At 42.4% G+C, this 23,510-nt stretch overlaps 1 protein-coding gene across 1 annotated transcript in view; it reads left to right on the forward strand.

The window, feature by feature from the left end:
- The first annotated feature begins 4,598 nt into the window (after positions 1-4,598).
- LOC134609480 (platelet-activating factor acetylhydrolase 2, cytoplasmic-like) overlaps positions 4,599-23,510 on the forward strand; it is a 165,250-nt gene continuing 146,338 nt past the window's right edge. The window contains exons 1-3 of the mRNA XM_063453151.1: positions 4,599-4,750; positions 4,896-5,046; positions 17,260-17,356. Of these exons, the coding sequence (XP_063309221.1) occupies positions 4,661-4,750; positions 4,896-5,046; positions 17,260-17,356 (338 nt within the window). The 5' untranslated portion in view covers positions 4,599-4,660. The remainder of the gene's footprint in view (positions 4,751-4,895; positions 5,047-17,259; positions 17,357-23,510) is intronic.

Here is a 23,510-nt window from a genome sequence, read left to right on the forward strand (position 1 = left end):
AGTGTATATCACCGATTTGCTGTGAGTTTTGCTGCCAGTGTATATCACAGATTTGCTGTGAGTTTTGCTGCCAGTGTATATCACAGATTTCTGTGAGTTTTACTGACAGTGTATATCACAGATTTAGTTTTGCTTACAGTGTATATCACAGATTGCTGTGAGTTTTGCTGCCAGTGTATATCACAGATTGCTGTGAGTTTTACTGACAGTGTATATTACAGTTTGCTGTGAGTTTTGCTGCCAGTGTATATCACAGGTTGCTGTGAGTTTTGCTGCCAGTGTATATCACAGATTGCGGTGAGTTTTACTGACCGTGTATATCACAGATTACTGTGAGTTTTGCTGCCAGGGTATATCACAGATTGCTGTGAGTTGTACTGCCATTGTATATCACAGATTGCTGTGAGTTTTACTGACAGTGTATATTACAGTTTGCTGTGAGTTTTGCTGCCAGTGTATATCACAGGTTGCTGTGAGTTTTGCTGCCAGTGTATATCACAGATTGCGGTGAGTTTTACTGACCGTGTATATCACAGAATACTGTGAGTTTTGCTGCCAGGGTATATCACAGATTGCTGTGAGTTTTACTGCCATTGTACATCACAGATTGCTGTGAGTTATGCTGCCAGGGTATATCACAGATTGCTGTGAGTTTTACTGACAGTGTATATCACAGATTTAGTTTTGCTGCCAGTGTATATCACAGATTTCTGTGAGTTTTACTGACAGTGTATATCACAGATTTAGTTTTGCTTACAGTGTATATCACAGATTGCTGTGAGTTTTGCTGCTAGTGTATATCACAGATTTCTGTGAGTTTTACTGACAGTGTATATCACAGATTTAGTTTTGCTGACAGTGTATATCACAGATTTCTGTGAGTTTTACTGACAGTGTATATCACAGATTTAGTTTTGCTGCCAGTGTATATCACAGATTACTGTGAGTTTTGCTGCCAGTGTATATCACATATTTCTGTGAGTTTTGCTGACAGTGTATATCACAGATTACTGTGAGTTACAGGTATATATGAAACTCAGTTATACAGGCTCTGTAAAGGGTGTATACAGAGCCAGTTGGCTAGTTAGCTCTAGGATTGATGTGCTTCACAGTATATATATTCTGGTCCAAATATGTAGTCTCAGATGAGACTACTCTGGTATGAATTCACTGTCCATGACATATGTTAAAAGCTAAGCAGACCTGGTTCTGGCTCAAACTGGTATGGGAGACCAGTCTATGCTGATACTATTCTATTTTATCAGGTTCTATGGGGAGATTCATTGAGTTGGCAATTGTTTAGCCCTACTCCTGAAAGAGACCATTGGTACATTACCCTTCAGGTGGTGTGATGATGATGGTCTATAACAAGATAAGAATCTCAAACATATCTGTATGTACATGTGCATACCAATTCACATTGTAAGGAATGTATCGCTCAGTATATCTTAATTTTATGGACACTATATAAGCACTGGAACAACTTCTGCTTATACCCAATACAGCTGGAATATCACTATTTTGCCTGATGGGCATTTAGGGACTGCCAGTCCCGGTTAAGGTTTATTCACACAGTATTACGCTGTCTAAAAGGGTTGATGTCTAGGGGTCCTAGGTCACAGGATAACTTGAGGATTTACAGATATTTAGGGGCCTTTGCCCAAACTCAGGGGTCCCCGTTACTCCTATAGTACGCAACCCAGGATTGGCCTGCTCTGTCTGTGCCCCCTTGATTGGCCTGCTCTGTCTGTGCCCCCTTGATTGGCCTGCTAGTTCTGCGCCCATTTGATTGGCCTACTATGTCTGTGCCCTTCTGTCTCACCTGCTCTACCTGTGCCCATCGTTGGCCTGATCTATCTGTGCCCGAACCCTCTTTTGGCCGCAGACCTGAGGGAATATCCCTGAGGAAAGCTCAGTACCCACTGTTGACATGGAGATAGGTGGGTGTCCAGGCAAACACTGCTGCCATACTATCCAAGAGTATACCAGGATACAGGCACTTAAATATGATTGGAAGGATGAAGGCCCTACAGCTCATGCCCTGAGGGGCAAAGCTTTTATGAAGATTCCCGGGCATGCAATCACGGTTTACACCAGCATGGCGGCGGCACATCTCCAAGGGGAATCTCGCACAAGCAGGGACCAGTGCTCAGACGCCGATAGGGGAGCACGGTTTCCTTGCCTTCAGCACCTAATCTTTTAGCTCCTCACCCTTTCAGTTGGGTTTACTTGACTTGCTTTTCCGATCTGCTATTTACCTTCTCTCCGAGGTACGTATTTCCCTTTATCTACATTTTTTTGTTGTTTCTTTGTTTTCGTGCCTTCCTATTGTCCTATCGCTCGGGTCGTCGAGAGGCCTGACTTGACCTCCTCCAACCTCCTGGGCTCTCGAGGATCGCGGAGAATGTCTCCAGCTTTCCTCAGGCTACCGACGGGCATCCTGGTTCCCGCACGCGTGCGTGGGATCTGGGCGGTACATTGGTAGTTTCCATCATGGTTTCCGAAGGTTGCTTTTTCTCATCATCGCTTTCTGTTATTAAGCAAGGATACGGCCCGAGATTGTACACTATTCCATCTACCATCGGTCTGGTTTATTACCAGTTGACTCAATCTCTCAAGTGAGAGATTCAGAGAGAGGTCTCGTGGTCAGAGAGAGACCCACATCAGGATCTCAATCTTATGCTGATATTAGTAAATGGTTTACCTCGCAGTTGGTCACCCTGAGTCTCTAATGGACTCTAGTTTTGGATTACAAGAGGGTGCGGCCCTCTATCGCCTCGGCCTGAGACTATTTTTATTTTCACGAGTAGAGAGCGAACCCCTCTCATAGACTGAACTAGACTCTGATTCATTATTAGAGGGCGCGGCTGTCCCTCAACCTCAGCCCGTTACTGAGCTGGATACAGAGGACATGTCTTGAGTGACACATTCTCATAGAGGGAACCGGACACGAATGTAGACTCAAATGTTTGGTTATTAACGGGTGCGGCCCGCTCATGCTATCAGCCGGACGCTGACACGGAGTTCGGTCACATTATTAGAGAGTGCGTCTCTCTCATACACTTAACGCACTATGGTGCCGTCCATTTGTTCATCACACAGGCTTGTACCTGTACAGGACAACGATGACTGCATAGAGGGGCTTCCCTCCTGCATTCAATTAGATCTAACGACCGTGCTACCGATTTCGTTATAGAGGTCTGCCTACATGTTTGGACTGGATCTCTCTATTTCACCTACTATAATGGATCTACTGGATCCGGACCACTGTATCCCACTTGAGAAATACTCACAGAGGTATTACTGGGGGAGATTCCCCGCTTATTTACACACACTCCTGGAGACGGTACAGCTAACGGATGAGACCCAGTTGTTAAGAGTGCAGGTTTTGGTATAATCTGCGCTATATCAATCAGGCAATCGCACTCTGTTTAAGATATTCAGACCATTGCGAACAAACTGCGCAGGCAGTTTTTCCCATGTCAAGGTGACATGAGATCCTGAGACCTTCATAGAGCAAACGGGCACTGCCTTGCTCGGTTAACAAGACTAGGGAAGGCCCACAACCCGGTCTGCAGATACACCGTGCGCATGGATCACATGGAAAGACCAGAATCCTCTGTCGACTTGGGTTCTCTGGTCATTACAATCTTGGAATGAGATGACAGGACTGCCCCTACTCCTCTGCGCACATATCTGGAGAACAGGGTGTGGATATGGTGGGCCCTCCTTCTATACTCTATATCCCTCACGGGAACCGTCTTGGTTTGGGTTCTCATAACAGTGCCGCTTTAAAGCAAATATAAAGCCTCCTCTTGCCATAAAATTAGCTCTGATGCACAGCTCACCTCCGTAAATGCTTTGATTGTATTTACTGTGATGAGTGATCAAACAACTTTAGGATGAGTGCCGGTTCTTCTTTGATTTGTACATTTTACCTGGACACTATTTTTAACATTTATTTTTACTTATTTGGATTTCCCTCTAGAAAGGCAAACTACAACTCACATAAATCTAAATTATATATATACACACATACACATATACATATACACACACATACATACATACCCACATAGTATATTTTATATGTACAGCAATATATTTGGAACAAAAAGTGAAATACTGGAGGTTGGGTGGGAGGTACATATACGTTTATTGAGCACAACTATTTTTTTACCAAAGGTTAATAAAAAAAAATAAAAAAAGTTAAATCATTACTAACTAATGCAACTGACCTGTAGGTACCTGAAGTGCCCCATTACCCAATGATCACTGAGAAAGAGGTTGTGGTTATTCACCAAACTAAATTCTAGAAAACTATATGGCAAAATTGAGGCTAATGTAGCCACATTGGGACCACATCGTTTTTGCCATTAGGATTTCATTTGCTATAACAAATTGTTTACAAAATAAATATATTGTGTTTGGAGACAGATTTGTCAAAAGTAAACTTGTTTTTTTGTTTTGTTTTTTTCGTCGTTTCAAATCAGATGCATTTAATTTAGATTTCCTATGCTCTTGGCATGCTGACAAATACTACAAACGCTCTCTCCACACTATCTCCTCCCTCTTTAGACTTTGCCATAATCCGTTTTTCGGGCACTCCCAACAGCAGTTCAACAGACCTAGTTCAGCGTGGAACAGATACACCGTTATAATGGGCGCCCCTTTGTCCCTAACACTACCTCCTGTCAGCGGGCCGCATTCTGTGGGGGCGACCGATGTTATGGTGAAACTCGACAAGGAGGTAAAATAGTGTGGAATGAAGGACGACAAGGCTTTCCGTTGTTTCTAATGAGGTCGGGCAGGCTATGTGGAGGGAGGTGCAGGCGACGGGATTTCAAAGAGTCTTGCAGTTCAGATTATTCAATGCTGTCTTAATTTGTACACAGGGCAGCTTCTTCCGGCTCTTCTATCCATGCAGCCCTTCGCCTGGGCTGCAGCACCCTCTATGGGCTCCTCGAAAAGAGTACCTCGTTGGCCTGCTCATTTCTTTGGGTTTTAAAAGTAAAGTGGCACATTATGGATCCTCAGCGTTATTAGGTATGTATTTTTACTTCAGTCTTGTTTGTGGATTCTGTAAAATAAAAATAAGAAAATGTATGACTGTGTGGGCACCAGAAGACTTGTGATTCTGGCTACCATTGGGACCTGTTTCATAACTGAAATTGTCCATATAAATAGTGATGCAAAATTTTACAAAAAGTATATTTCCAAGCCACAGTCTGTGGAATATATGATGTTACTGTACCCATTAAGGTTTTAAAAAAAAATGTTTACATACCACTTTTTCTGTGAAACACATTGAATTGTACATCACACTAATATACCAGCCATCAAACCAAGCCATCATTCACACTTCATAAAAGTTGCATTTTATTCTAGCAGTGAAAAAAACAAGCGTGCTCTACAAGGTTTATGTGATCTTCCACCCAGGGTCGATCCTAGGGTCACAGACAATTTTTTTGGGCGCCCCCAGGTGGGAGTGGTCATGTTTACTAACTTCTCCCCTTTGCATCAATGCCACCTCTCCATCTAGACACACACTCACTGACTGTCACACACTAACTGATTTGACACACTGACAGAAACGTACTCAGACACATTGACATACTCTCAATGACAGACACACACTCTCGCTGATTTAAAAATGCTCACTGGCAGACACACACACACACACACTGACAGGCAGAGACGGCCTTAGGCCGTTAGGCGCCCTGTACAAAAAATCCTCAAAGCACCCCTGCCTGGCCCTTTCCCTACCTAAGGGTATTTCAACATCTAAGCCAATACAATATAGTCGATCTGAAAATAAATTAAAGGGAAACTCCAGTGCCAGGAAAACAATCAGTTTTCCTGGCACTGCAGGTCCACTCTCCCTCCCACCTCCCAATCCCTGGTTGCTAAAGGGGTGAAAACCCCTTCAGTCACTTACCAAAAGCAGCGACATGTCCCACGTTGTTGCTTCTTCCTCCGCCGCCGCTCCTCCTCTGCATTACGTTGGCCGGTGGACGAGACTTATTCTGCCAACCCGCCGGGGAGACCTAATGCGCATGCGCGGCATATGCCTGTTCCAATGTACGATTCAACGTGAATTTTGTGTATCCCCTTTCCAGAAATTTCTGATACATCTGTTCCAATTGGTTGGTCGCCAGTATAGGGTCAGAATTATTTCGCATCACTCTCAAGAATTGAGAGATGGGTAGGGAATCTTTTAATTTTGGGGGGTGAAAACTAGATGCATGTAATATAGTGTTTCTGTCAATGTTCTTAGAGTATAATGTGTACCCCAATTTGTTAGCCTTGATGAAAATTCAAAGATCCAGAAAGTCAATTTGTGTTTTGCTGAATTGGAACGTGAATTTGACCGGAGAATTCAACATGTTAAGTGACGTCATCATCTCCACAAATGATGGTTCATCTCCTTTCCATAAGATCAGGATATCATCTATAAAACGAAGATATTTAATAATACGTTCACCATATTGGGTTAAGATATTTTTCTTCTCAAATAAGTACATATATGCGTTAGTGTACATGGGAGCCATAGGTGCTCCCATGGAGGTGCCAGTTAGTTGAATATAGTATCCTGATTCAAACCGGAAATAATTCAAAGTTAGACAAAGATGTAAGAGTTCCATGATGTATTCTATTGGGGGGATAACTTGTGGAGTCATGATTCAATAGTACATCTCTCATCGCCTGTATATCTTCGACATGTGGTATTATTGTATAAAGACTGCTGACGTCTATAGTGGTTAATAAGATCTCTTCTTGCGGCAGAATAATCTGTTGTATTTCTTTAATCACCACTGCTGTATCCTTTACACATGTCGGTAGCTAAATAATTGGTGCTTTAAACTTAGTATCCAGACATTTGCCGATTTGGTTCTAATAAACCTCCTATAGCCGAAACAATGGGTCGACCAGGTAGGTGTAGCGGATCTTTGTGTACTTTGGGGAGAGTGTACAATATCGGACCTCTTGGATGTGTTTCAAAGAGATAGTCACATTTATCCTGTGATAGGTATCCTGCTTCCAAGCCTCTTAACAATGTGCTCCTGATAATATTACTGAATTTGTGAGATGGGTCATACGTTGTATATTCATATACAGTAGGATCCGATAATTGTTTCAATATTTTGGATTTATAATCCTCGTACTGCATAATTACGATGGCTCCACCCTTATCACCCGGGCAAATTACTATTGATGTATCTTTTGCTAGGCATTTAAAGCGTCACGTTCACTTCTAGAGATGTTGGAGTTACTGGTTGGTTCTTTGTTAAATAGCTTTCTGGTATCATTCTTAACATTTTGTGCAAATACCTTCAATGAAGCATTATTGGAAGGGGGATCAAACATACTCCGTAATTTGTATGTTTCCATGTTCTTATCTTGTAATGGTTGGGATTTAAAGTGTTCAACTAATTTAAGTTTGCGGTTGAATTTAAACTGATCTATTTCCCACTCAAAACCATCTGTCCCAGATGTTGGCACAAATGATAAACCCTTGGCAAGTAATTTAGTTTCAATATTGGTCAGAGTTCTATGTGACAAATTAATAATAGGACTGTCTAGTACCTTCTGGGTGGTCGACCTCTGGGTCCTGTATTTCTTCCCCTTCTGGCCTCTCCTGGTGATATGCCGGTAGAAGGACGTTCTACCCCTGTATTTTATTTTGTTCAAGCCCCCACAGGTTCTCTGGTAAGTCCCAGTCCTAGTTCTAAATTGGTATTGCTTCTAGTAATGGGTTTGGCTGGAGTCATTTCACCTTGAGAGTTGGTATTATCTGTATCCGATGCAGATTCTCCCGATGTTAGGTCTACAGTGGATCCCAGAGGTTTTCTAATACGTTGTCGGTAAGATCTTTGATATGATCGATTTCTCTCCCCTGACAGCCATTTGTACACTCTGTTTTCTGAGTAATTATTATGTACTTTGTCCAGTTTTTGGCGTTTAACCCCTTAAGGACCAAACTTCTGGAATAAAAGGGAATCATGACATGTCACACATGTCATGTGTCCTTAAGGGGTTAAACCTCACCAGATACATTTTATATTTCTTTAGGTCATCAGATAGTTTTTGTATTAAAGTGTCACAATTTGGAGTGGTTATAGTTATAGCATGCTTTAATTCATGTTCTGAAATTTTATACTTGGTGATTTTAAGTTCACTTCCCACCTCTTCTATAACTACTAGCATCAAATTAAGAGAACATTTATTTAAAATCCCAATCCACTTACAGCATACCTCTGGGTTATTCCTGCCAATGGTTGGCATATTCTTAATCCTGAAACCCCTCGGTATCTTCTTCATTCTGAAGTCGTCAGATAAATAAATAGCATGAAGTTCAAGATCAATTTCTTTTTGTTTCAGTTTTTGTAAATCTCTAATGATGTCTTGCGGTTCAGATGAGGCCGGTAAGTCTGCGTCCGTTTGTGGCCACAATAAAGCGGCTGCCTGTTCCTCTGAGAACTGGAAGGTTTCTGCATGTTCCACATAAGCTCCAGCTTTTGTGAGAAAATCCTCCATGTTGGATCACAATATTCTGTTCACCCTCACTGGGTCCTGTGCAGGGAGCAGAAACCTAGCCTCAAGGTTTCAATATATACAAATCCACGTGTCCCGCACTAACAGTTCCCGGTCTTGTTGTTGCCTTGGTGCAATCCCCGTCTTAAATATGTATGATATCTTTCATACAGCAATAAGATTTAAGTTTCAATGTAGCTGTATATCTCTACATTGATACTTAGTATGCAGAGATTAACAACAATGACTGCTGAATATGCTACAAAAGTTACAAACAGGCTATGTATCTCCATATTTTGAAAAATGACATCATATATTTATGCTTGCAGTTCACATTTATAAATCTCAGTAGTGTACTAACTTAAATGCAACATATCCCCAATGTTATGTGCTTAGTAGATCTGGCTGTTGTGGTGATGTTTCTTAATAGACATTTATTATTCAGACCGCTTTATACATAGCTATTCACAATCATTTATCTAAGAGTCATTTTCTTAGTATGCCTTGATTAAATCACCATAACGATCCCGATACTTTGTATATATGTATATTATGTACTTGTACTTTAAATCTTTTTATTTTTTGTTCACTTCCTAATTACCCACTCCTGTGGGGTATTCGATTAATCACACTGATATTTTTTGAAATGAGACACGTCATGGATGACATCACTTAATCTCGTTTTCATTTTTTACCCTTCAATGATTTTGTAGCAATGCATATTTAAATAAGATATATACACAGTTTAATTGTCTTGATAAAAGTCCAGTGGGACTGAAACGTTGACACTCTGTATCCAAAGATTTGATGCTTAAATAAAAAGCACTATTTGAAATACATTTTGAGTCCTTTGAGTGCTCTCCATCAAGATATCATACATATTTAAGCCGGGGATTGCACCAAGGCAACAACAAGACTGGGAACTGTGAATGCGGGACACGTGGATTTGTATGTATGTATGTATGTGTGTGTGTGTGTGTGTGTGTGTGTGTGTGTGTATGTATATGTATATGTATATATATATATATATATATATATAATCTCACAAAAGTGAGTACACCCCTCACATTTTTGTAAATATTTTATTATATATTTTCATGTGACAACACTGAAGAAATGACACTCTGCTACAATGTAAAGTAGTAAAAGTACAGCCTGTATAACAGTGTAAATTTGCTGTCCTCTCAAAATAACTCAACACACAGCCATTAATGTCTAAACCATTGGCCACAAAAGTGAGTACACCCCTAAGTGGAAATATCCAAATTGGGCCCAATTAGCCATTTTCCCTTCCCGATGTCATGTGACTCGTTAGTGTTACAAGGTCTCAGGTGTGAATTGGGAGCAGGTGTGTTAAATTTGACGTTATCGCTCTCACACTCTCTAATAATGGTCACTGGAAGTTCAACATGGCACCTCATGGCAAAAAAACTCTCTGAGGATCTGAAAAAAAGAATTGTTGCTCTACATAAAGATGGCCTAGGCTATAAGTAGATTGCCAAGACCCTGAAACTGAGCTGCATCACGGTGGGCAAGACCATACAGCAGTTTCACAGGACAGGTTCCACTCAGAACAGGCCTCTTCATGGTGCAGAAATTGAGTGCACATGCTCAGTGTCATATCCAGAGTTTATCTTTGGGAAATAGACATAAGAGTGCTGCCAGCATTACTGCAGAGGTTGACGGGGTTAGGGGTCAGCCTGTCCGTGCTCAGACCATAAGCCGCCCACTGCATCAAATTGGTCTGCATGGCTGTCATCCCAGAAGTAAGCCTCTTCTAAAGAAGGTGAATTGTTAATATAGATGGGTGTAGGTGGGTGGGGACAAACAGCTTGCATGACAAAAGTAAGTAGAGGGGTAGGGTTTATATAGGATCATAACTCCTCCCACAAATTCAGGCCAAATGGCCTTCCAACTTGTGCTCCTGTAGGCCTGTAAAAGAGGGCAAAAGAGGATTCAAAGAAAACACACTTTATGCAAGTTTATACAGCGTGGGTCTGAAAGCTAGTAAGGAGCTTTTACTCTGATTGAGGTAAATGTGTAACTGCGCTGAGGATTACCCATGGCTCCATCACTTAGTGATGTAGACTGGGGTGTAAGAGCTTGAAGCTGCTGATGCAGCGCTTTGTGACAGAGAGACCAGCGAAGGAAGCCATGATGTAGCTCCACCTCAATGGAAGGTTTAGACGTGGAGTAGTGGATTAGGACTGATCGTGTGTGTTTGACCTTGGAGACGTAAAGCGTAGTGACAGCATAGGAGGTTTAAGTAAGATGCTTGATTGGAGGTTTGGAAAAAGAGGCAAAAATTACCATAGTTTAACTGCAAAACTATGATTCAAGCAAACTTTAATTGTTACGTACAATATACAAGGCCCTGGCGCGAGTGATAGAGTAGTCGTAAACTGCGTGAAGCATGTGCACCTGTACGTTGTGTAATTGTGTGCTTAGTCCAAGATTAGCTCATGGATGGTATGTAGTGTATCGAAGGGAGTGCCTGAAAGAAGACCTTAAATTGAGAGTGTGCAAAAGCGTCAGCGGTTGTGTAGTGGACACCAGGAATGTAAATGTAGACTAGAAAGAACTGAGGGGTTGCTGCCCGTCAAATCAGCCTGCAAATCAGCCATGGTGGCGGCGAGTATGACCGTCCCTGCTAATGAAATCGCAGGCTGCTGACTTGTCAGAGCAGCATTTAACTGCCTTGACGGTCCGAAGATGACCCCATGTGAGGGTGGCCACCACGAAGGGGTAGATCTCCAACAAAGTAGGCATCCGTCGCAGTGGGCCAGGCATTCCTAACCTGTGGTTGCTGAAAAATGGCTGCGAACCCTGTGTGTGCTGCTGCGTCCGTGTGAATTGAAAGTGAGTGTTTTGAAAGTGGGGGAATGAACAAAGAGATCCCAATCCATGTGGCTGAAAAACGTCTCCAATTTGTAAAACTACTCTGGCTGGATCGCCCGAAAGGTTGGGCAGGAGTCGGCACCTCGTGGAGCAAATTTAAGTAGTCCAGGGACAAGAGACCAACCCTGCGGAATGATACGCATTACAAAGTTGAGGGACCTAAACCAGGACTGGAGCCCCCTCCTATTTTGCGCAACACTCCGCAGGAGCAGGACAAATCCGTTCCTAATGCGGGACAGTTCGTCTGGTAGGCTGGCTTGGAAAGTAGTGGTGTCCAATACGATGCCCCAGAAAGTGAGCCTGGTAGAGGGACCAACTGTTTCCCTGGTAACAGGGGGACCCCGAGTGTCGTGAAAAAAAGGGGGGAAAGGGGCTGTGGTGGTGTGAATACTGTTAGGTGTTTGTGTACCCGTTAAATCAACAAAAAATTCATCCAGAGAGTGGATGACTGCTGGACACCTGAATATGATTTAGGAGCGGCCAGTAGAGGGTTTCTGCAGAGCGTGTTGCGGAAGAGGTTTATGATCAAACTTATTTTTGGGTATTGTGAATGGCTACCCCGATGGGAGCGGTGCACTAAGATGAGAAACGTGAAGACTGGAAAGGGCCGATCGTGAAACCAGGGTATGATTGCTGTGGACAGAAGGTGGTCCACCGTAAGTGGGTCAATAGATGTAGATAATAGGTTAGGGCATACGAGTGTACCTGTGGGGTTGCCCATAAGGCCCGTGTGAAACCCCTGTGAGAAACCCGGCATCAGAATCTACCAGATGCCTAACAGGGTGTAAATGCAGATAGTATTCCAGGATGCCAATATTGACCTTAGTTAGGCGTATCTTAGGTGACAGTCGGGCTGTATATGTGGACTAGGTGTGGTTTCTGGAACAGATGGAGCAGATGTGTGATTCCCCGCATGTAGTGAAAATAGCATACCCCAATATAAAGTCTTGCCCGGAAATAAAATGGTCAGCCCCTCTTGTCCTTCTGCCCGCCTCCCAGTCTAGTGCGTGGGATGAAGGGATGAAGGGGCGGTGAGAGGTACTAAACAGTTAAATGACTGACAGACCAAAGAAGCCTGGATATGTTAAATGCATTGTGATAGGAACCAGGTTCTTGGGTGTGTGCCGAGAGAGGGAAAAGACTAGCGTGGGCCTAACGAGGCCAAGCGGAATATTGGAATGTAGTATGAAAGGTTGTGTTTCTATAACCCTGGTATAACCCTCGTATATTTTGACATATTTAATTTTTTATATTTTATATTTATATTTTGTATATTTTGACATATGTAATTGCCCAAATGTGGTGCGGAAATTGACGTATGTAACAGCCCAAATGAGGGGCCGGGATTGCCATAGTGCCTGTATAGGGCTATGTGTTGTCAGGATATTTATATCGGCAGACATTTTGTGCTATGATAGAAATTAAAAGTGTATTTTGTCAGAGTCACTCAGAACAGAGCAGACTCCATTTTGTTATCTTTTTATGTCTTTTTGTAACTAAACACTAGCCTGAACTACACACTGTCTGAAGAAAACCCAAAGAAATGCTTTGAACTGACAAGTAAACTTAAATTATGGCAGCCATATAGATAAGTCAAATTACGTCTAAATCGTCATCAGGAAAAGTTAACTGTTTCCTGGATAGGAAAGTTTAGTGAGGCGATACTGCCCTCTATGGACCAAATACCTAAATTGCTATATGCAGGGTGACCCCACCTTCAATTTCCTATTGGCTTATCAAGTAATGACGAACAGAAAGTCTGGCCCTTTAAAAATCAGGATCACAGGCTAAGTAAAAAAAAAAGTAAGCAAAGGAGTCAAGCAAGGAGTCAGAGAAGAGTAGTTGGAGTTTGGGCTTCCAGATTCGGACATGCAGAGAGGCCTATGACAGACAAATACTCCTGAAACTAACACTCAAGCAACACTTCCATGCAATCAATCATACACACATCCACTCAAGTTCCTGAGACTACCTACTCATCTGATGAGAATACCTACTTAACTGGTAATTATGCTGGTTTCATTTAATTAATCCAAATTAATTAAAAATCTAATAGCATGATATATGACTGGATAAATCACGGTCAGATTTCGATATTTAGAAATCTTAGTTAACTAAAGAATATATAGTTATAAACATTCCATTCTGCAGGTGGAATCAAGAGTAATTATATATATTAATGTGATATTATCACATGTTAGCATACCGTTGTTTTTATCCAGGTGTATTGATTTGCTCTAAAATAAGATAAGATATCTTTTTAGGCAAATTAAAATTCGGCTTATAGAATCTGGTAGATAACTCTTATTGGATAGTTCCAGGAAATGATTAATGAGCTGGTTTAGATGTTATTTTAATTAAAATTACATGAGAATAGGTATTATATGCCTAGGAGGATCTAACCAGCATTGAAAGGGTTATTAGTTAACTGCTAGCCAAAGTTTTATGACCTTTCGCTGTGCTGTGTGAAAGACTTTCTTTCTCTGTGAAGCCCCTCAAAATCTTGACAATTGCTGTGTTAACCATTGGAATGTGTATTGCCATTGTATTGCATATTCATTGATTATTATCAGGCATGTTACATATTATTATTATTTAAATTGTCACAATAAATTGTATCTATTTTTATAACAAATTGTGATTTTATTTGTATGGAATACATTTCACTTACATGATAACGATCTTTGGGATCTAGAGAATTGAAATAGTGGGCAATTCTCAACTGTTTACTATTATCATCCCATAACTATCCCCACAGTGTAAACGTATGGAGTGAAGGCTTAGTGAGGGCCATGAATAGAGGTATTGTAGGGGAAGGCAGAGTGCTTAATGTTAGTCCTGAGCTGCTGGATGGAGAAATAGGGCTGTATGAGGGGTAAGGATGTATGTAACAAACAAGGGAACGAACAAAGAAGGGTTGAGGGACTCCTTCGGAGACCCAGGCCTGACTGGCGTGCTGGGTATTTCGGCCAACAGTAGACCGATTATAGGGATGGATTCTTGTGATATTCTGAAAAGAAATAATGATTTGGATAAGTAAAGTGTTGTAGAGGTGGGGATGAGACCTTCGGAGAACTGGCATGTTAGCTAGTGCCCATGCAAAAAAATGTACCTAAAACCGAGTGACAGGTGAGGCCCTGCTAGTGCCAAGTGGCGGAGAGAGGCTCTACCTATGATTAGGGCCGAAGGAATTATGTGGCCACTTGAACGAGGTGACAGGATGTTGACCTCTCGGTGACTGTAAGAGATTCAAAACGTGTGGCCGTGACTTGGGAAGCCCTAACTGTAGCCCTAAAGAAGGGCGAGCGAGGTAGCTAACTATGATTTGGTCGTGGGGCTGAACCTCCGTGTATGAGGTGGGGGTGTAGACCTCGCGGGACCATTGTATGACTTAGGATAGCTAAGGCCAGCGCCTAACCATCAATGCCAGTTCACTAGCCTGATGAGGCTAGTCTCTTAGAATGGTGTAATTGACATATGTATATACTTAACCTTGAGTATTGTCTTATTCCTTTGGTCAATGTGCCAGAGGATTTCGATATATACTTGCTTCCGCAGGGAATGGGTCCGGTGAAGATATCCTAAGGGTAATGTAGATGCTAGAGGGCCTGAGGCGTGCCTCTGGTATGCCAAATGTAAAAATGTCAAACGTATGGGTAAAGTGTAATAATGAAATGCAACGTACGAACCCGTGTATGATGAGGGACCTGAACGTGGGTCCGTAAGAAGAGACAAGCCCCCCGGGGTTCCCACAATTGTGACGTTTACATGATACGAAGGCGAAGTGAGGCCTTGAGGAGAAAGGTAATCTTAGTGAGTAAGATTTACAATACCTGAAACTGAATGCAGGGAACCAGGTAGTCTTGTCGGTGGTTGATGCCGTGTAACTTGGTGAAACTGCAGTAATGACACATGTCTGAGTGAAGAAATGTAGAAACAATATACAAGAAATGTACGGTTAAATAAGTAGTAGTGAGGTGGTGTAGGTTGTGTAATTGATGTTCTATTCGTAGTGAGGGATCTCAGACCTGGTCCGTTTGAAGTTTAGAACCCACTTTGGGAGGTGGGGAGGCTGAATGAGGCTGTGGAGGCTGAATGAGGCCTCGAGGGAAAAGAGAACTGGTAAACCTTCTTACCTGATACAGTAATACAGGGTACTGGGATATCACTTCTTGAAGACTGTTTGGAGGAAAGTAGTAGAACCTAAAAACATATGCAGTATGAGTGTAAGGAACCAGTATATAAGGTCTTTTGTAATGACAAAGGACCGTAAGGGCTTAACCTATGAGCTTAGTGACCTTAGATGCGAAGAAGATTAATACATTAGTGAAAGTAGAAATAGCCTAAGTCCCCGCAGGGTTAGATAATATTGCCGGGAGGTTTATTTTATACGTAACTTATAAAAAGAAAGTGGCCAAACTGTGCCTTTAATGAGATTACCCTGTGAAAAATAGGTGTCCCACAATTATGTGACCATGGACAGGAATTTGTGAAACACATATATTAACCAGTGGTGACTGTAAGAGCCATATAATAACACGTAACAACATATAGGATAAAATAATGTGAGTGCTTGGTTTAAGTAAATGGCATAACTAGATATATTTACAGTAGATTAGTAAATTAAACACTGTAGCCCCTTGCATTCGGTTAAATGAATGAAAAAGAGTACTATAAATAGAAAGAACTCCTGCATTCGGTAAATGGAACATACAAAAAAGATTTAAATGAAAGCCAATTGAACAATCAGCTGCATCTGTAAAGTGGAAATTAACGAAAGGTTGCATGAAAAACCGTTTGAACGTGTTCGGCTGTACGAACATACGAAAGAACAGATGAACGTAGGGTAAGTATGTGCGTATGGTAAATTGATAAAACGAAAGTGAAAACAAAAACGTGTGTATTCCGCGTTCCGCACGAACGCGGAAGTACACGAACAGCGTAATTTCACGAATAGGTAAGTAGCCGAATGCCATTTCCCACGTTAAGCTTACGTGGATGTGCCAGTCTCGTGACCGGAAGCCGAGTAACGAGTAGGGAAGTCAGGTAGAAGCCGTGGCCGGGCACAGAAGACGGAGGCAGGAGCTGCTGGCGCCGGACTGCTTGCTGGAGACTGACTTTGGCGGGTACAACGGACCGGAAGTGCTGGTTGCTATGGAGAAGACGAACAGCTTGCACGACAAAGGTAAGTAGGGGGGGTAGGGATATAGGATCATAACTCCTTCCACAAATTCAGGCCAAATGGGCTTGCAACATATATATCTAATTTCATCCTTATACTTCAATAAACATTTATTTCCCATATTTATAATAAAAAAAAATTCCCGCTTTATTTCAGCATTACATGGACTGCCTGGTAATCCAAGCAGTCCCCCTGTAGGTAGCTACCTAGACGGCTATCCGTCCATAAGATCGTGATTACATCAGAATCACATGGCGTGGCGGAACCTTGTTGGCTGCAGAGGGACTGCCTGGGTTGTCAGGCTGCCCCCGAAATCGGAGCAACTCAGACCACCGCTTCAGCTCAGCATTGCGGGCAGCATAGTACACCCTGTGGCGCTAAGAGGTTAAGTTTAACCTTTGAAACCCAATCTTTTATGCTGTTGATCCAAAAAAAGGCAAAAAAAAACAATTGTAGCCATTTCCAATTATGCCACAAAAAGGGCACACATTCTTTCTTGACTCCATAATGGCAATGAGATTGCTTCTTGAACCAATAGCCTGGGAAATGTGCTGATTTTAAAAGAAACAATCAATCAATCAGTATCATTAGTAATACATATAATATTAACTATTACCATTTTCCCATTCTTTTGCTGCCGATAGGCTACTCTCGAATTCCAGTTGCGTGGAATGCCCCCTTTGTGGCTGGAAATGACAGAAAGCCAGTAATCATCTTTTCTCATGGTCTTAGAGCCTTCAGGTAATCACTGAAACATTCTTCTCTTCCTGCCTTTCCAGAATGTGCACCATATTTGCAGTGCTATAAGTTTGAGCATGCTTTTAAAGATCCAACAAGGTTTCATAGCCTTCATTTGTGTATGTCATAATTAGAAACTCTATAGGTTTTGTGTATAATTGATGGCTGATGTAAAATGTGAAAACTTAAAGGATCACTATAGGGTCAGGAACACAAACATGTATTCCTGACCCTATAGTGTTAAAACCACCATCTAGCCCCCCTGTACCCCTCATGCCTTCATAAATATAGTAAAAATCTTACAAGCCAGAAGCTGTAACTCTGCATGCTGTTAGACACAGTAAAACAAGCAGTCTGCTGACATCATGAGAAGTGGTAGTCTGATCCACTCACAATGCTTCCCCATAGGATTGGCTGAGACTGACAAGGAGTCAGATCAGGGGCAGAGCCAGCATGATTCAAACACAGCCCTTGCCCAATCAGCATCTCCTCATAGAGGTGAATTGAATCAATAAATCTGAGGAAAGTTCAGTGTCTGCATGCAGAGGGAGGAGATACTGAATGTTTGGATGCATTTTAGGCAGCCATGACCCAGGAAGGATCTCAAACAGCTATCTGAGGAGTGGCCAGTGAAGTTATCAATAGGCTGTAATGTAAACACTGCATTTTCTCTGAAAAGACAGTGTTTACAGCAAAAAGCCTGAAGGTAATGATTCTACTCACCAGAACAAATTCAATACGCTGTAGTTGTTCTGGTGACTATAGTGTCCCTTTAAGCCCTTAAGGGCACATGACATGTGTGACATGTCATGATTCCCTTTTATTCCAGAAGTTTGGTCCTTAAGGGGTTAAAGGGATACTCTAAGCACCAAAACAACTTTAACTTAATCCTTAATCACGTTCGAATGTCCCATGCATTGCTACACAGAGTTTGCTTAAATTACTGTAGGATGGCATGGAAAGCCCTGCAGATTTGTTGAGAGCAGAGTTAAATGTGGCAATTTTAGTCACCCCTGACTTTTAAATATCTACTCACACAGTGGATACCTGTGGCTTCACTCAGATTTTTTGATGAGCTGATTGCCGTGTTTAAGGGGTTAAGTGCTTAGTTATATTAGTTCTGAGCCAAAACAAAACCTAGAATTTGTGCTATACGTTTGTTCAACCATAATTTAAAGGTTTTTTTCTTTAAGTGCCTTCATACATCTTATATGCTTTTTTTTTTTTTTTTTAAAGGACAAAAAGTGCTGTCATTTAGTATCCTATATGTTTATCTAACGCAAAATTGCGTATGAATAAAATGTTAAAAAGTGTGGAAAATATATATTTTTTCACAATAATTATGACACCTCCAGTGCAACTAAATACAAATACCAGAGCAAGCCCTCTTTTCCGTACTAAGGCGGAGTCCTTTTCGGTGACTGGTCGTTAGCCGGTGGCAGCCAGGTACTCTGTGCGGGATCAGTAAATGGCCATGGCAAGGCTAAATTACACTCAATGAATATTTGGGCTGGGTACATTGTGCTCTTGGAAACTAGCTCCATCTGGGGATGTATACGTTGTTGGAGAGAGTTATGTTTTGGGGCTACTGTTGTAAGGTACCGTAGGAGCTTAGAGCAGGGGGAATGCATGATGTCTTGCAAATATCAGACACTTGGTGGTAACCAGTTGCATTCCACAGCAATTGGTTCTGTGTATTTTCATTTCTAAAGGAGATATGCCAGACTACTCCCGCCAGCAGTGGAGCCAACCAAGCATCTAACGTAATTAGTCCATAGATCTTGGCCTAGTTGTGACCTCAGAACCTAACTTATGTACAAGATGGTATCAATATTAAAGGACCACTATAGTCACCCAGACCACGTTAGCTCAATGAAGTGGTCTGGGTGCCAGGTCCCCCAGGTTTTAACCCTGCAGCTGTAAACCTAGCAGTTTCAGAGAAACTGCTAGGTTTACATTGCAGGGTTAATCCAGCCTCTTGTGGCTGTCTTCCTGACAGTCGCTAGAGGCGCTTCCGCGACGCTAAATAGGAAAGCATGCACATTTGGATCCACTTGGGAGCTGACGTCGGAGGGGGAGAAGAGGTCACCAGCGCTGACAGAGCCCGGCGCTGGATTAAGGTAAGTGGCTTCAGCCCAGTGGTAGGGGGGCTCTGAGGGTGGAGGGGACCTAAGGACTATATAGTGCCCAGAAAATTCGTTTTTCCTGGGACTCTAGTGGTGCTTTAAGCTCCTGTGTTTCCTTTGTTGAATGGCAGCCCCAGGGTAGATGTAAGGTAGAAACATTAGTCGATATTATATCCATCTTACATAAAATGTTACCCGAATTTCCTGTGGTATTTATCACCTTAAGTCCATCAGCATCCAAGGCAATATGGCAGGTTCTTCCGGGCCTGGCAGATGTCAAGTAGTGTGAGGTTGTTCTGTGTCTCTTAACCTCTTTATATCGCTTAATCCTTTTGTGTCTTTTACTCCCCCATGTGTCTGCCCATTGCTCTTCCCCCTCCCCACCAGCAAGAAGTTCCTTGTCAGACATGGAAAAGAAGGTCACTTTACAGATATTGACAGGAAGGAGGGGGGAGTTATGTATCCGACCTGTCTTTTGAAATTGGGCAACCGGCCTGGTGCAACCTAAGGCAGCTGCCTGTGACAACTTTCTGTAGCTCCAGCCCTGAATGCAGTCAGAGGTAGCCATGGTGTTAAATAGATAATTGCTTAAGGCCTTACTCACTGTAGGGCCTCACCTCAACTTCAAAATGTTACAATCAATGTCTGGGCCACTAGCCACTAATAGTCGTAGTGTACAAAATAGACAGAAATGTTAGCAGGTGGGCTGGATGCATTTTTAACCATAGGCCTTTCTTTTTTTTTTTCCATGTTTCCTTTTTATTGGTTTTACATGAAAATAATGTAAGGGGTACAGAAAGGAAGAAGGGAGGGGGGAAAGTACTGTTACATCCTTAGTATACATCAAAGTATTGTTTACAGCGTATTGACATCATTTATAATTATTAACAAGTATCCACAATTATTGACAATTATTGACATCAGGCAGTGGGCACAGTGAAATGTCGTATACCATGTATCTGATAGGAGAACATGCGTGGTACAGCACAGCTTACTCATCTTTTATTCTATCCACATGCGCCCTGACCAGTCTAGCACCAACAATTGTACACCTACTACTCGCATTATATGTTCGGTTAAATTACTTAACCTGTCCCTACGTGGGGGGTATGCGGGGAGGGGATAGTCAAGTGCAATCCATAAGGCGTTATCTCTATGTAAGCATTCTTAACGATGTGCTGTGGGTTGTCCAACTAAGCCAGTCTTTGGCATATGCGTTGGGATGTCCATCTAATTTGTATGCCATCTGTTCGAAGTCTGCTATAGTCTCAAGTCTGTTCCAGACCTCTGTGGGAGAGGGTACATGTTTGCTCTTCCAATGTGCGGCTATGCTAGTTTTTGCTGCCGTCATTATGTTTAAAAGAACATGGTTGGACTTGTCAGAGAGAAGTTCAGGGGAAAGGTGGAGAAGGTAGCAGTCTGGAGTGAACGGGATTTTGTGAGACGCTATGCTATCCACAGCTTTGCTTACAGTTTTCCAAAAATTTTCCAGTAGTGGGCAACCCCAGAATATGTGTTGTATATTGCCAATATCTAGTTCACATCTCCAGCAAAAGTGCGAGGTTGATGGGTACATAGCTGCTAACCTGGTCGGTACTAGGTACCATCTCATAAGCATTTTAGTGTATGCCTCCCATAGAGACAAGCTGTGGGATGCTTTTCTTGTTGTCTGCATGGCCTGTAGCCAAAGCGGGATGGGGATGGTGACGTGGAGGTCGGTCTCCCATTGTATGATATAGTTGTGTGTAGTCAGTGGGTCTCCATCATTTAATGCCCTGTAACATAGGGATAAGTGTTTCATTAATGGCCGTTGGCCCGTGCAGCAGAGACCAAAATGAGTGAGTTGGGAGGTGTCGCACTGAGTTATGTGCAACGTTTGAAAAATGTGTTTTAGTCTTAGGTACAGGTATAGATCCCTAGATGGTAGTGCGAATTCCTCCTGAAGATCGGGGAAGGTTTTAAGTCCCTCATCTGTAAAAAGCTGTGACACTGAGTTAATGCCTTTTTGTAACCATGGGTTATATACCATATTGATATTTATGGAGAGTTCTGAAATAGTCCGTATTGGAGCAAAATATAGAGTGTTGTCCACTCCCGTGAGGGGATTTGCCCATTTTCTCCAACTACGTATTAAGAATTTAGTGCTGTCCATAGGTTTGTGTTTTGTGGGGTCCCATGTTGAGAATGAGCGTAGCAGGGAGTCTAATGTGTATGGCCGTATACATGCATTTTCTAAAGATACCCATATCGGCGGCGTGGGGCAGTAGAGTACGTCCAGCCCTTGCGTCATAACCGCTGCTTTATAGTATGCTCTGACGTTCGGGACACCCAGACCACCTTTATTAGGTGACAACCATGTGAGACGTTTGGCTATTCTTGGGTGTTTTTTCTTCCATATATATGTATTGAAGAGGTTTTGGAATTTGTTTAGAAGTTTGTCCCCTAATGTTATGGGTATGGTGCGGAATAGGTATAGGATGAGAGGAAGCGCCATCATCTTAACAGCATTGATCCTTCCCAGCCAAGAAATTTCTAGGTTTTGCCATGCATCTAGTTGAGTCTGTAGTTTGTAAATTAGTGGTGCATGATTTTCCAAGGCGAGGTGTGAGGTGGACTTGGTCAGGTTAATGCCTAGATATTTTAGAGAGGTTTTCCTCCAATCGAAAGGGTGACAGTTTTTAAGCGTATGGAGCGTATGGGTGGGGACGCCTATCGGCAGTGCTTGTGTTTTTTTTAGGTTATTTCTATAGTAGGAATTGTGCCCATATACTGTTAGGAGGTTCATCAGGTTTGGAATAGAGAGTGTGGGATTAGTAAGAAATAGGAGCACGTCAACAGCGAAGAGTGCCAGTTTTTGGACACCTGCTGGAGTAGAGATACCCTCTATACCTTGGTGGGATTTAATATGTAGTATAAGCGGTTCCAGGCACAGTATAAATAGGAGTGGGGATAGCGGGCACCCCTGGCGTGTGCCATTGCTAATTGAAAATGTGTCTGAGAGGAAGCCCGAGTTGAATACCCTTGCTGATGGGTATTTGTATAGAGCCATTAAGCCTGTTAATGTTTGGGGTGTGAGACCCATTCTGCGAAGTGTTATCTCCATGTAGCCCCAATTTAAGCGGTCAAACGCCTTCTCGGCGTCAAGCGCTAGAACCGTGCCCGATTGACGGCTAGTTTTCGCCCAATTGATTACGTTTATGAAATGTCTGGTGTTATCACCTGCTTGCCTGCCCGGAACAAAGCCTGCCTGCTCTTCTGAGACTAACTCTGGTAGGTGTGCTTTTAATCGTGTTGCCCATAGTTTCGCATAGAGTTTAATATCTGCATTGAGCAGGGAAATGGGCTGAAGATTTTCACAGTGCGTGGGTGGTTTACCCGGCTTTGGTAGTGTAATTACGTGAGCTTCTAACATTTCCATTAGGAGATCCCCCGATTGTTTTATCGCATTAAAGAGGTTGGTGAGGTGGGGTGTGAGCAGTGGTTCTGTTTTATAATAATAATAATTGGATAATCCATCTGGGCCAGGGGCTTTGTGTTTGGGCAGGGACTGGATGGCCTTTCTGATTTCTACTTCAGTGAAGGGGGTGTCTAGCTGTTCGCTCGCTTGTGGTGTGAGACGTGGTAGAGATATGTCTTTAAGAAAGGATTCGATGTCTTTGGTGTTTGGTTGTGGTAGGTTGGTGTCGTTTTTCAGGTTATATAGCTTATCATAATAGCATGAGAGCTCGTTGACAATGTCTAAGGGGTTGTATAGTTTACCTTTCGTGGCAGATTCTATATACGGGATTTTGGATTGTAGTTGTTTAGCTTTGAGTCTTTGAGCTAGTGCTCTCCCTGCCTTGTTGCCGAAGGTGTAGTGTTTTAACCTTAGGGATCTGATCCATCGTTCGGTTGTCCCAAGATCAAGTGTGTGCATTTTCTTCTGGATCTCACTAATTTGTGTGCTAATGAATTTAGTCGGGTTGGCTTTATTCAGTGTTTCTAAAGATTGTAGTTTTATTTGTAACGATTTATATTTGTCATTCGTGTAT

Source organism: Pelobates fuscus, chromosome 1 (assembly GCF_036172605.1).
Source record: "Pelobates fuscus isolate aPelFus1 chromosome 1, aPelFus1.pri, whole genome shotgun sequence".
Lineage (NCBI taxonomy): Eukaryota > Metazoa > Chordata > Amphibia > Anura > Pelobatidae > Pelobates > Pelobates fuscus.